The sequence below is a fragment of the Labrus bergylta genome, chromosome 17 (assembly GCF_963930695.1).
Source record: "Labrus bergylta chromosome 17, fLabBer1.1, whole genome shotgun sequence".
In the NCBI taxonomy this organism is placed as follows: Eukaryota; Metazoa; Chordata; class Actinopteri; order Labriformes; family Labridae; genus Labrus; species Labrus bergylta.
Window position 1 is genome coordinate 20,839,271 of NC_089211.1, and position 14,227 is coordinate 20,853,497.

The 14,227-nt window shown below is 42.6% G+C and overlaps 1 protein-coding gene across 1 annotated transcript in view; it reads right to left on the minus strand.

The window, feature by feature from the left end:
- Nucleotides 1-14,227, minus strand: part of LOC109987349 (astrotactin-2) — a 309,847-nt gene that overhangs the window by 37,742 nt on the left and 257,878 nt on the right. The window contains exons 17-18 of the mRNA XM_065965428.1: nt 11,200-11,522; nt 1,800-1,933 (exon numbers count right to left, since the gene is read on the minus strand). Coding sequence (XP_065821500.1) covers nt 1,800-1,933; nt 11,200-11,522 — 457 coding nt within the window. The remainder of the gene's footprint in view (nt 1-1,799; nt 1,934-11,199; nt 11,523-14,227) is intronic.

Here is a 14,227-nt window from a genome sequence, read left to right on the forward strand (position 1 = left end):
CTTGTGGAGCATAATCTAAGTCTTAAGTATACTTTTGAATGTCCTGAATACCAGTATTTTTGTAATTATTGCAAAGGAGTTTAGACCAATATCAACACAAGGTCCATTAAGTAGCTGCTATGAAGATATTCATGATATTTATCAGCAGATAGCATTTTTGTGGAATTATAGGACTTCTAGTCTATGTTGCCTTAAAAGAAGAGGTTTGACATTCATTCTTGACCTGTGATACATTTTAATTATATCAAATACCCAAGTGTTTATACCCACAGAAACAATTGGAGGCCTTTAGGCATTATTGACATAGTGGCCACAGTGACCATTGTGAGACCATGACTAGAGCCCCTTAAAGCAGCTGTAAAACAAAATAGATTGTTCCAATCTGAGTTTGGTATTGTTTTGGGATTACAACATTCTTAGCCAGTCACCTTTTGGAATCCATCCTTTATATTTATCTCAAATGCTAGATGTTTTAAAATCATGCACATGTGTGATATCTCTTCTATTGCAATGCCTCCAACTGATGAGCAATAACCACCGACTGACAATGCCCTTGGCCCCTACCTTTTGATATAAATATGTAATATATCAATATGTGTTTGGGTATACATTATTAATCTATACCAACTATTGCAAGATGTCCTGGCAAATGTAGTTTTATTTAAAGTGGACTAAAGAGAATATTCAAATTAAGTTGTTCAGAAATATTGAAAATTAGGATTAGATTGGCTTTCATCTTGCCTGCCACATGATGGGAAATGATTAAATGTAGGGAGAAAGACTTAAGCAAAACTTTCCTTTGGCTATATCTGAAAGCCAGGGGCGTGTCCAGTTGGGTGGCAAGGGGTGGCATGAGCACCCCTTGAAATCTGATTTGCCACCCCTCGGTGCCACCTCAAAATCCCTAACTGTGATTGGTTGTTTGACTTGTCGGTGACAGGAGTTGTGTTAAAATAAACTGTTTGGGGCTGTGTTGCAACTGGGTGCTAGTGAGCTTCCTTTGCTTATCAATGTGACAAACTTTTTTGTGAGTAAAATAAAGTGTAACATTTGTTCTTCTTCCTGAGTCCTTAAGAAATTAAGCTACAAAGATTTCGATGTTGAGGAATCTGCTGTATTACTTTTTAAATAATAATTTAAAAAAATCTTCATAAAACTTAAATCTTATTAATTAAAGTAGAAATGATAACTTTCTGCACAAGCCAGTGCTGTAGTTTGGCTATCTCTCCAAATCTTTGATCATCAAAATGGATGCAGATTTTATTATTATGACTTGGCCCCAAGATTAATTTCTTGCAACAACAAAATATTTCTCCTTCTTCTGCTTTTATCATCTCTGTTTGGTGCCCAATAAATGTTGCTCCTGGCTCATTCTGGAGTACAATTAACTAAAAGGCATATTTTATTTAAATCCCTCAATTAATTGTGTCCATTGTAGCTAAATCCTCTGAAGCTTTGCCCTTTTAACGTACTGTTTCTCTTTAAACATTCTCAGAGCAACAATGGCTAGAGCTGATGACTCATAAAAGCCTCAAGAGTACTATTAGGACACCTTGAAACAGAGCATGTTCCTTTCAGAGGAGTGTAAGGGCTGACTGACAGCTATTACAACTTTGGGGACTGTGCTTGTGACTACAAGTTTCTCAAGTGCCCCAGGAGTCAGTGGAGACAGGTAAGTGTGTATGCATGTGCATGTCCATGTGCTTTTGTGAATGTGCCTGTGGTGCATCCGAGCATGCATCCATGAAATCTCTCTTGTGCATGAATCCCTAGGTGTCATGGTGTCACCTCACACTTACATTGGCTGCCTGAGGGGACTGCAGTTAGGCAGGCCATCTTTGCTGAAGGCACTCAGGTCACAGCGACACCAGTTATCAATGACATCGCCCTTTCCAGCACACCAGTATGAGCTCATTGTGGCGCTCTTGAAGGCCTGTAAAGGGTAACAGGTGAGAGAAATGCAATTATCCCTCGGAACATGCGCTCCCTGTCCATCTATGATTACCCAACCCCCATCTCAGTCCAACCAGTGCCCTCCACATCCAAGACGTGAACAGACACACATCCTTTTACTTTTAACCCATGCATGGACTATTACAGTTTTTCATGTGTCCTTCCCCCAATAAAATGATCAACACTTAAGTATCAAACTCAGCCAAACATTAATAACCATTTTGATGAACTGGCAAAAATATCCCCACTTTGCAAAAACGGTCTAGATCCAACATGGGCCTCACAAAGATGGAAATACAAGTGTACACACACACACACACACACACACACACACACACACACACACACACACACACACACACACACACACACACACACACACACACACACACACACACACACACACACACACACACACACACACACACACAGTGACCTTTTTATACCCACCGTTCCCAATTACCGGGAGGCAGGAACATCTCACTAACATCAGCAGGCTTACACTGTGATATCATAGATGCGCTGTTACTTTTATGATGGAGGTGTGAAAGCTGTGACACTCCCCACCTCCTCCGTTCTATGCGTACATTTGTGTGTGAGCGTGTGTGTGTGTGTGTCTGTGAGCGTGCGCACGTAAGGATCAGTCGGCAGTGCTGACGGCCTGAGAGAGGCGGATGGAGGAGGGGGGGGGGGATGTTAGGAGATGACATCATCTTCTAACATCTCCTTGTGCTGCTTCATTAACGGGTGAAAGAAAAATCAAAGGCAGAAGCTCAGTCATCCTCTAAAAGGCAGCAAAATGCCAATATAACAGTCAAAGCAATAAAGTATAATGTCAGGGCTTTCCCTAAAGCCACAGGCATAATAGAGAGCGAGTTCAAGGGAGTTCGCAAGCACTCTGGCTCCCCCTGTCACACTTTGGATCAATGGAGCACTCAGTTATTTATGTGCTCCAACTGGTTGGCAGTGCTGCCTCATGCAGGCAACTTTAGAGATACAGTTGATCATAGTCACAAAAATAGGACACTGAAACCACACAGGACCATTATCACTGGGTACCAGGCATCCAACAAAAAGCAAACGGAAGCCTCTTCTTTGTTCAAATACACCATGACATTCTCTTATCTGAACGCAAAGGAACTGATGAGACCACACACATCTTTGCACACATGGTCAATGCAAGAAAAAAAAGATTCCTGAACAAACACTCCAATTAAAGATTGATTTCCACGGTTGGTTGTATAATTTCATTAGCAAAATGCCAGGGAAGATTTCTGCCGTGTGTTGATTAGTGAAAGTGACATTCGAGATGACTTTGGGCAAAAGTCCTGACCAGAAAGACAGGAGGCTTGGCCAAAAAAAAGGGTTAGGGTATGCAGTTAAAAGCTGATGTTAGCATTTCCACAGCACTGCATTGTTAGCTGTAAAGGAAGCTCAACTGCCTTTCATGGGAACTGACTTCTTCCATTACCCCTTGCTTTCACTTTAAGCAAAGGATCTTCAGGGGTGAAAGTGACCTAAATGACCAGCAGGGGAAGAAAGATTAAGGGGGAAAAAAAAAAGATATAAGAGAGCAAAGGAAATGTGACTGTGAAAGAACCAAGAAGGAACCAAAAGTGCTGACTCCCGACTCTTAGGAGTCCACACCTTACTCTAGCAGAGGATCAGGATCCTTTAGAAGTCAAGGCTTTCCCATCATTTATCCTCCAATTCGAGCCCCTTAAAATGAGCATGCTGAATGAACAGTTATTATAGGGGTAGGTAAGCACTGTAATCCATGGCCATATAATAACCCCCTGAAAACCAAAAAGGGGAAAAAGGTAATTACATTTCTCCCCCTTGCCTGAACCCATGTGGCTAACTGCTGCCAGAAAACAACAGCAGCAGGGGTCTTGCCACCTCATGTCAATGGGAAGCAGGCCACAGACAAAGGCATGTGGACTCAAGGTCCAGGCACGCACACAGACTAGACAAATATGCAAAATGAGAAATGACCAGCGCTGCTAGGGGCAAAAGAGAGAAAGACCACAGAACCAACTTGCGTTTTCCTCCACCAGATTCCTAGAAAAACCCCATATGGGTCTGCGCGCTTGATTGCATGGCTGCACATGTGAAAAATAGACAAAGCGATTACTGCCATGTTTATGTTTGAAGAGAAATGCAAGCCAGTCTCCACTGGGTAAACAGGGGATCTAATTGTGGTTTAGAGAATAAGGTGGGGGTTGGGGGAGGGGCACAGGAGGTTAGAGAATAAGGTGGGGGTTGGGGGAGGGGCACAGGAGGTAACAGAAGCAAAGTAATCCATGCACTTCTGAACATTTGTAGTAAGGCTGTCCCTGAAATCTTCCCGAGATACTTGTTCACATATGCACCTTACCGCAGGGCGATCCCTGTCAGGGGGTGGGTATCGAGGCAGGACGTGATGGCGGACATAGAAACAGAGTCTGACATTATGATGAAAATGTTTGCCTTTACATCATTGCTACCTGTAGTTTGACATATTCATATATCAACAAAGCAAAAGTATTCTGGCGAACAGAAAACAAGAAGCTTCTTTAATACCAACACACAGATTTCCTGAATTGTTCCTGCTGCGTTCTCACTTCAGCCCGCCCTGTGTTCGCACTAAAAATGTACTAGGGAGGTGGGACTGCAGGGAAAACGTCAGGGTAGAGTTTGGTTGAAAAATGTTTGTTTGCATTCAAAAAAGACGTTTTATGCATGTGTGAAATCCCCAAGAGACACATATTTCTAGAAGAGCAAAAAAACCGTGACATAACATTTGAGGTGATAATATGCCAATAAGTGCTATGGGGGAAGGCAGCATTATGTTCTGCTGTTGCAAATTTGAAAAAAAACAAAACAATATATATGGTTGAGTCCGTAAGGAGATTCCGTTAGCAAGATGTGCAGCCACTCTGGAAGGCCCTAGAGAGAATCATTTGGTGTTTTATGCATTTTGTAGATAAGTCAAAGCTGAAAAGAGGAGGATACCTTACAATGTATTGATTAACCACAGATCATGCATTTCCCAGAACACTATGGATCCATATACATTCTGTGTAAGGGTAAAGACAAACCTCATCCCATGAAGCTTTACATTAGTGAAACAAGTGTTTTGACAAAGATGGTTCTGTCTGGCTATTGACCGTAACAACGTCAGACAGATTTTGTCGGAATCTTGACAGATTCACTCTCAGGGAAACGGTGATATTCCTTCTGTTGAAATAACACATAGTTCTACCGTTTCACACAGTTCTTCACCATTGACCTTATCAATACTGAACAAATTCAGCTGTAATGTAATCACCCCAGGCTTTAAGAAGAAGACAAGATCAGTGAACAGCGAGGCCAATAAGCATCAGCAACAACTGAAGCCGCAGATTCCACTCCTTGACATCATTCAGACCCCGCAGACTCGATGGCACCAAAATACTATTTGGACCTTTCACTTTCGTAGAAGCTTGTCGTGACTTACAAGAAGTGAACAGAGGCCATCATGACCTCTTCAATCTATTAATCTGTTTGTCTAGTCCAAACTGACCATATTACTGTCCATCTTCAGAAGCTAATACATGAAAACACTGGCCAGCTGGCCCACAGTATTGATTTATAAGATGATCACTAGTGGTGGTAAAGAGTCTAAGTCAGCACACACAGGACACCATCAATAGTGACCTAAGTGTGTATGCCTATGTCTGTGTGTGAGTGTGTGTGTGTGTGTGTGTGTGTGTGTGTGTGTGTGTGTGTGTGTGTGTGCATTTATGTATCCTTTCCAATCATTCAGGGCTAATGGTGTTAACAAAGGAACCAATGGGCTGCTTCTAGGAACCACGTCAGAAGTAGTATTTCCAGGAAATAGGACACTGGGGGCAGCTGGAGGGTTGGGTCACCCAGAGGTTGATGGGGGATTGCCATGTCATTGGAGTAACCTCACACAGGTATTGGTTTATAGGACTTCTCTTAAGCTGATGTGACCTTTCTAGTAGAATAGATCATTTGTTGGTCTGCTATCTTATTAGATGTTACACAGTAACGATCTCAGCCAATTAAAAAAAAAAAGACAAATAGATGTGAGAGACTGTAGAAATACATACATTTTGACAAGAATTAACATTATCAGTTAAAATTGGTGATGAACCTTAAAGCTGTTTGATAGACAGCGTCCAAAGCATGTCAACTTTGAGATGAGGCGAGCATGTTTAGGAATCCTAGTGAAGCTCAGACACAAAAATTGCACCAACCAGTCCCTTTACGCCTCAAAAGAAAGGAAAGATTTCGCTCGATGTTGAATATGTGGAGTAAAGCATTGGCTACCAATGGGGTCCCCAAGGGGTGGGGTGGGGGCTGGGTGGGTTTAGAGGGCCGGGGATACGGGGAAAAGATCTCAGGGACGGCGGAAGGATTTGTCTGTTAGGCTGTCATAATCAGATTTGCATAAATGAACTAAAATCATGATAACAACCTGAATAGTTTATACATTTATTTTGGTAAACATGTTAAATGGACTTGACTTTCCTTCTTCTGACTACTCAAAGTGCTTTTACACCTCAGGTCACACCTACCCATTTACGCCCATTCACACAATGATCGCAAAGGTTGCTTTGTAACCAGCGACCATCAGAAGGAACTATTCCCATTCATAAAGATTGATACGCCCCTGACAAAGCAGCGGGAGCAACTTGGGGTTAAGTGTCTTGTCTACGGACACATTGGACATGTGGCTGCAGGGGTTGGGGATCGAACCCCCCACCTTCTGGTTTGAGAGACGACCGACTACCAACTGAGCTACAACCGCCCACAATACAATTTTTTGTGGGCAAATATTTTTTGGGCTTTCTATGGCTTTTATCTTTCAAGAATGGACCGTGATTAGGATCAGAAAAACTGTATGAGCGAGAGAGAGCGTTGGGAATGACATGCAGTAAAGAAGCCACAGGTTGGATTTGAACCTGGGCTGCTTGCCTGGAGGACTACAGCCTCTGCACATGGGGCGCACACACTAACCGCTATCCTAGCGGTGCCCCATCTGTTGATATTTTATCAATGAAAACTATGAAAATTGAACTTTTTTTGTGTGAGTCCCCCAGGGCTCAGCTCATCAAGATAGAAATTGGGAGGGGGCCAAAGAAAATCACTGCCCTAAAGCATCCTCCCCTCACCCATCGCAAATGTTCCCTATATCTGCCTGTTGAGTATATTTCTCTCTATTTCAGCACAAATAGGCAGTTGCTCTTCTGTTTCTATCCCACCCTCCTGCCCAAGCTGAAAACCTTCTAAACGCCCCTGCGAGGAACTGCGGTAGTACGTTATGGTGAGAGCATGACAGCCACCACACGCCAAGATATAGAGCATTCTGACCCATTAGACTCACAACTAATTTGTTCAAAAGGTTTGCCATAACTCAGTCAAAGCAGCACAGGGCATAGGACTACTGGCAAGCTCCATAGGCATGAGCTTATTTATTTATCCACTGAGTTATTTTTCTCTGGCACTAAAACAGGGGAGTATCTGTGCATGTGTGTGTGTGTGTGTTTGAGTGCACACATGCCAGGCCTGTAAGCAAGACCACCTCAGTTGAGTCAGAGCCAATTCCAAGACCGGTTCCAGTCGAATTCAAGTCAAGACCTGGTTAAGAGTAAGCCAGGCCAGAGACCCCAGGAACTAGCTCACCAAGACAAAAAGGAAGCTAGGAAGCTAAAAGCATTCCTCCCCAATGAAAACAAACACAAAGATGTATCTACAAACTTTGTCATACATGCAGTACACTTATGAATGCATCAGCGAGTGCGCTCATCGTTGTCTTTGGAACGGCATCCTCCTGAAGAAGAAGGACTGCGGATACTCCGGAGGGGGCATTGTTTTTGGAAAAGAGATGTTGCTGCTGAATTTTTTAAACGTCACGTTTCAATGCTTTAAGCACCGCACAGACCACTCTCCGTTTATCTTCATTACACCAGGGACAGGCATCTTCAAATCTGGACACTTCAAACCCAAACAAACCAGCGTGGAGAGACACAAGAGAAGAAAGTGAAACAGTATGTTTTTGTGTTGTGGCTTTTCTTTTCTTTTTTTTTTTTTTTTGCTCTCTATTTGGGGACATGTTTTGAGGAAATACTTAGGTAACCAAACTTAGGTAATCAAATATTTGCAGATAGGATCGGTCTTCCAGGTATTTTTTTCCCCAAATCCTAAACTCGACATTGGTAATGTCATTACTGGGCACATGTTCAAAGAAAAAAACTTCTTTCCCCCTTTTGACAGAGACGCACAGACCAAGCTTGGAAGACGGCAGATACGGCAGTTTTCTATTTGACCATTTAATTCTGTTTCTCCTCGGTCTTGGTAGTGGTCTTTTATAGGAAGGGGTAATTTCACATTGAAACAAAATCCTCCTTTGGCTCAGTAATTAGGGGATTTATGTGAAAGGGACATGACATGTCCTGTCAGACAGTCAGGCAGCCAGGGAGAGGCCACTGAAAGATGCAGGTGGCCGAGAGAGGAGGGAGGAAAAGGAGGAAAAGAAGGAGTGAAAGGTCGATGTAAACCTGATCGTATGGGGATGAAAAGACACGTGCACATGCATGCACATATGTATACACATACAGGAGTAACTGCTGGACAACATCAGGTCTATTTTGATGTCTTTTTAGGGGTTTAAAGTAAAAAAAAAAGAACCTCATCACTGAGAAAGCTTTTGCACCATGGCATCTGTCTTTTCTGATAGACGCAGCCAAGTAGAAAGATACTCTCACGCATAAGTGTGTGTGAGACAGACACACACAAAGACAGAAAGAAAGAGAGAGAGAGAGAGAGAGAGAGAGAGAGAGAGAGAGAGAGAGAGAGAGAGAGAGAGAGAGAGAAAGAGAGAGAAAGAGCGTATGTGTGTGTGTGTACATGGGCAGGTTGTTGTGTCGCTCGTCTCTAATGCAATATACGTATGTGCCTCAGCAGCGGTCGCAGCCAAGAGAAGAAGCGAAGGAGAGCAACAAAAAAAAAAAAAGAGGGAGCAGAGTGATGGACTCCCCTCCCTCCCAAGAGGTCGATGACATCAATAAGAAGCTAATAATCCTACCTCCAGCTACCTCACAAGGGCTTGCCAGAGCGATCCACTGCAGTCTACCCCCTTCTCCTCCTCCTCCTCCTCCTCCTCCTGCTGCTCCTCATACATCTCACTCCTTACAGCCCCAGAAGACCACGGGGTTGGGTAGGGAGGAGAGAGGAGGATGGAAAGTGAGGTGTTTGGAGGAGAGGGGGAAAAGAGACATTTTTTGCTCTTCCTCACGTTTAGCTATCGATGAGGCCCGCGAGGGATCGTCTGCTATTGATTGTGCCTTCTTTTCTTTGGGGCTGTGGTGCTTGTTATGGGCGGCACGTACAGGGGGCTTTGTTGTGATGTATGTGTGTGTGTGTTTGTGTGTGTGAGTGCCTCAACATATACATATGTGTGCGTGCGTGCGTGCGTGTGTTGTTTTTTTTTTTTGTTGCCTCTGGTATTGTTGTTGCTCGCAGTAATTTCAGAAGCAAAGGTAATTAGATGCTTGATTGGGGGGAGCATGAACCAGTCTGCTCCCTACGGTGTGCTCCCATGTGTGTGTGTGTGTGTTGGGTGTGAGTCACCTGCAAACAGCACAGAGAAGCTGTGTACCGGATATTAGGTATAATAGCAAGACAACGTCAAGATGAAAACCCAAACAGAGCAAAAATATGGCAATCTAAATGTCAAGTGAAGCCAGAGCGCCCTCCCTGAATCACCTTATGGAAAAGAAATGGAATCTGATTAAGTTTCCCCTGCGTAAAGACTCCCAAGACTTTTTTTTGAACAGGATGTATCATAAATGTGGCCATTAGGCTGATATTACATTCAACTCTGTATGCGTGTTTAGACACACACACACAAACACACACACACACACACACACACACAGATCTCACACATCGACTTTCCCACAAGAGGAGAAAAGTATGATGTCATCTTTTTTATGCCCCCTGTATTACAGTGCTCGTTTTCACTGGTAAAAGTTAACCAACTAATGCCACCTAGAGGTGACTCGGTCCAACTGCAGAGGACTCTACAGTATGGATGTGTGCAGTATGAGAGCATTACGACACCTCCACATGGCATGACAATGTATGAATGTATGTATAGAAATAAAATAAGACTGAAGAAACTTTTCAGAACAGACAGTATTATCTTCTTACAGGGCAGCGTTATGGATGTGTTTATTGTACAATAAACATCTGTTTGCAGAGGTGGTAGTCGCATCACTTGTCACATTCAACACAAAATCATCAACGGTTTAGGTTATAGATTTGAATTCCACTCATCCAAAACAACTTATTTCACCAGTAAATATATTGACACATTTAAATCTGTTCACTTGATTATCTGTGGTCCGATACGATTGGACACAATAATTAGGGATTTGCGATGCAGGACCTAAAAGAGGTCACTGATCAACTCAGCAGAGTTAGAGAACTATTTGAGTTCCCTCCTTACCTTTTTTAACTTTTACTTTAAGAGTCATTTCAGATTTTACACGAATTTCATTCTTGTATTTTTGCAAAATTATTTTTTTTACCTTTCAAAAGATTTGCCATTTCTTCACCTTTGCTTCCCCTTTGCGATGTTGTGACCTGCACGTTTCCTTTGACTGCAATTTTTAAAGCATTTCTAAAGTTTTGATTTTTGAATGGATAAAAAAATCGCAAAAGTAAAAAAAAAGTCCTGATGTGTGAACGCAGTTGGTAATAATAAAGAAAATTCCCCTTTGTATGTTTAAAATGGCCGCTGTGTGTCGCTTGTGATCTTCATGCATGTAAAGAACATTGTTTCAAACAATTTGGTGCTTGTCAGAATGTTCTTTGCTGCTCTTTCTGTGATAAAGTGAATACATCCAATTCTTTGTAGCACTGATATAAAGGTAAAGAAAACTGCCTTTAAAGCGTCGGACTCTGTCCCTTTGTCCGTCATCTTTGATTTCTGCAGCATCCTTTTTGCGTTATACGCTGCCTCCTGAGGTCCCGCCCCCGTACGAGAGAGAAAACACACCGTGTGAGGCTGTGCAGTGCATATAAGAAACTCAGGAAGACATCAGGGGCAGGCTGTTGTGTGAACACAGCTTTAGCTTAAGTAATAAAAAACAGTAAGCAGTAAAATGAGACAAAATAAACACCAGGGATGAAGGGACACACACACACACACACACACACACACTCCTCCTCGCCCCCATGCTGCTTTCTCACCTCTTTGGTGACGTTATCTTGGACCAGGCTGTAGAGGGGAACCACACGGCTGACTTCCAGCAGCACCGGGATGGGGGAAGGCTGCTCCCCGCTCCTGCTGCTCCCAGCATGGCCTCTCCCCGTCACTCCTCCCATCAGGGCCTGGTGATGGCACAGGTGGCAGCCAGCTGGACAGCTCCCCTTCTCCTCGCAGCGGATCTCCACGCCGCTCACCAGGTCGTCAGACAGCAGCTGGCTCTTCTGCAGTGCCGACAGGTAGCTGATGAAGGGGACCGACTTCAGCTCGCGTCGCCCGCCCCCGACAACCCCTTGGTCGGTGGCCTCTGCGGGAAGGGCAAAGCAGGAGAGGAAAGGGATGAGAGGAAGTGCAGATGGAGATAAACAAAGTAAAGAATAAAATCTAAAGAGGTGGACGATGGCCACCTCGTTTACTTTTATAACGTCTCTCAAACTTTTTCTCGTCCTTATTTCCATCAAACGATTTATAAATCATCACTTGGCATAGCAGAGATCATTCACAGTCCCTCAGCTGCGCAATGAACCCCCACATCTGGATTTACTTTTACTTGCTGCCAAGGAAAAGAAGAAAAAAACAACAACTAATCCCTTTCTGTCATCAGCTTTCACAGACAAAAGATGAATGAACAGAGGGGAGGGAGGAGGGGGGCGTCAATGGCTTCTTCTCCTGAGTGTCAATTACAAATGTTTGATGTTCTCGCTGGAGCTGTGTTTGTGTGCGCATGTGTGTGTGTGTGTGTGTGTGTGTGTGTGTGCAGGGGGTCTTTCTCCTTGTTTCCTCTGTGAGTGAGCAAAACAACACACCATGCAGAAAGAAGTGGCAGCGACAGTAGAGAACTACTTGTGCGTCCAATGAGAGAATATATTATTCTACATATTACAGAGGAGCACATCTGTGCTAATGACTTCCCAGATGTGCTTTTGTGCTGATTTACCTAACAAGAGCAGCGACCACATGCAGGTCTTTATAAATGAGTGAGGAAAGGAATTACTCTCTAGTGATAGAAAAGTGATTACATATTGAATGTGTGGCTTACGGTGAAGTTTGAAGACACTATGAATCAGAGGTCAGGGTTTAAATACTATTAAATGATAAATAAGAGTTCCAGTGAGCGCCCCCTACAGGCCTGGAGCAAATCCATTAGAAGGCTGGATTGTCAGCAAGTTTGTTTTCTGTGTTTGTTTGCTTTTGACTTTAATGTTAACGTAGTTGTCCCGGCCCTTTGCAGCAGTTTTTGTTTTCATAGCAATTTCATATTGATGCATTTGTTCAGACTTTTGCATGTATGTTTTTGAATTTGCATGGTTTCTGAATTGCCCGCTCGTTTCCAAATATGTCAATTGCATGTCAGTTGCCCTAGTTGGCTACCGTAAAACAGACATTAGAAGAAAAAAAAAAAGTGAATGTTAAGAGACACAAATATGCAAATGTTTCAGCTACAATTACACAAATACCCTGAGACATAAATGCTGGTTGGTTAAATCGATGAGAAGGCTGCATAAGTGCATTCAAACAGAGAAAAGAATATCTCATAAACACACACAGAGCACTTAAAAAAAGAAAAAAAAAAGAAACCCTAAACCTGAGCTGGGTGACATTGCAGGAAAAGCCCTGGACATTATTCAAGGCGGGGTAATGGGAGCAATTAGGGTTAATATTTTAAATGACTTATTTCCTCTTAACAGTTTTAATGACAGTGAACTCAAACATCTGTCAAACTGTTCTCCGTGGTTAAAAGAAAAAAAACAACCTGTACAGTTCGAGTGAGCGAGACGGTGAAAAACAAACCCAATGTGTCTACATGTGCAATTTCACTCCCGTTATGTCAGCAATGCTGAGGGAGCGTAAACTTTACAGTCTTTCATTTTTTACTGAAAACACATGCTGACATCTGCTTTACCGGGCAGGTATTTAACACCTCTGAGAAAAAGTAAATACAGGTGGAGATATTTTTTTAAGGATTATTTTCAAGGGAAAAAATCACAAAAATGTGAAGTTAATGCGACATCTAAGCCCTGCAAATACAGCATGGAAAAAAAAGGAATCTTCAGTCAGGTTTTTAATTTCTAAAGTGATATGATCAAAAAGCTGCCAAGTTAATCAAACCCTGCAGAATGTTTCGTTTTTTATTGTTCCCTCCATACATGTTTACATATATCATAGAAAGAATGTGCAACATCTTATACATACATACAGCAGAAATCAAGTTTATCCTGTGTAAATGTCTCTCTGAGTCATGACTGTCTACAATGAGTGAGAAGCCTGAGTCCTGTCAGCTGTACAGTTGTCGGGCTGTGTTTACATCATGTTTATATGGACGGGACGGCCTTGTGTATAAAGCTGTTTTAGTTAAGAAATAGAGAAAAGAAGAATAACATTAACAATAAAATAACAGCTACTCACTGCTTTTTTGGAGGTCACGTAAGTGTCTTTAGATCACGGTCATTCTGTGTCAATTTATGTGCAATGCGAAGCTACGAGCTAACCAAAGCGTGCTAACATTAGCCTGCTAACACAACAATGCAGGACACAGGCAGTTGCAGCTCGGGTAAAGGACAGTTTTGTCCGCCGCTTGTGGTTAATGCTACTTAATTATGGTGCTTTCGAATTAATAACTCCTTTGTGTGAAGAGAGGGGAGTGGAGAGGGGTTGGAGGTGTGCGGGGGGCTAATGAATAGCGGAGGTATTCAGCTTTGTTTTGGTTTAATGCTGGTGCTCATGGGCGACATACTGGATCAAAAAGCTGCATATTCTCCACCTAACTTCCTTTTTTCCCATTCTAAAAGGTCTATAATGATGAAAATATGCATTGGATGACGAGAAAGACACATTTGAAGTCAATTTAAACTTAGCGTATATGAAACTTTGCCTAAATGAAGAATATGTAACTCAATATATGAAGAATAAACAGTTTAGAAACAGAATTATCAGAGGGAAACATGGATGTAAATGGGTTAAGCTTGTAGGCTAGACTAAAAAATCATTCTGTATAGCAACAATACGCTGCCG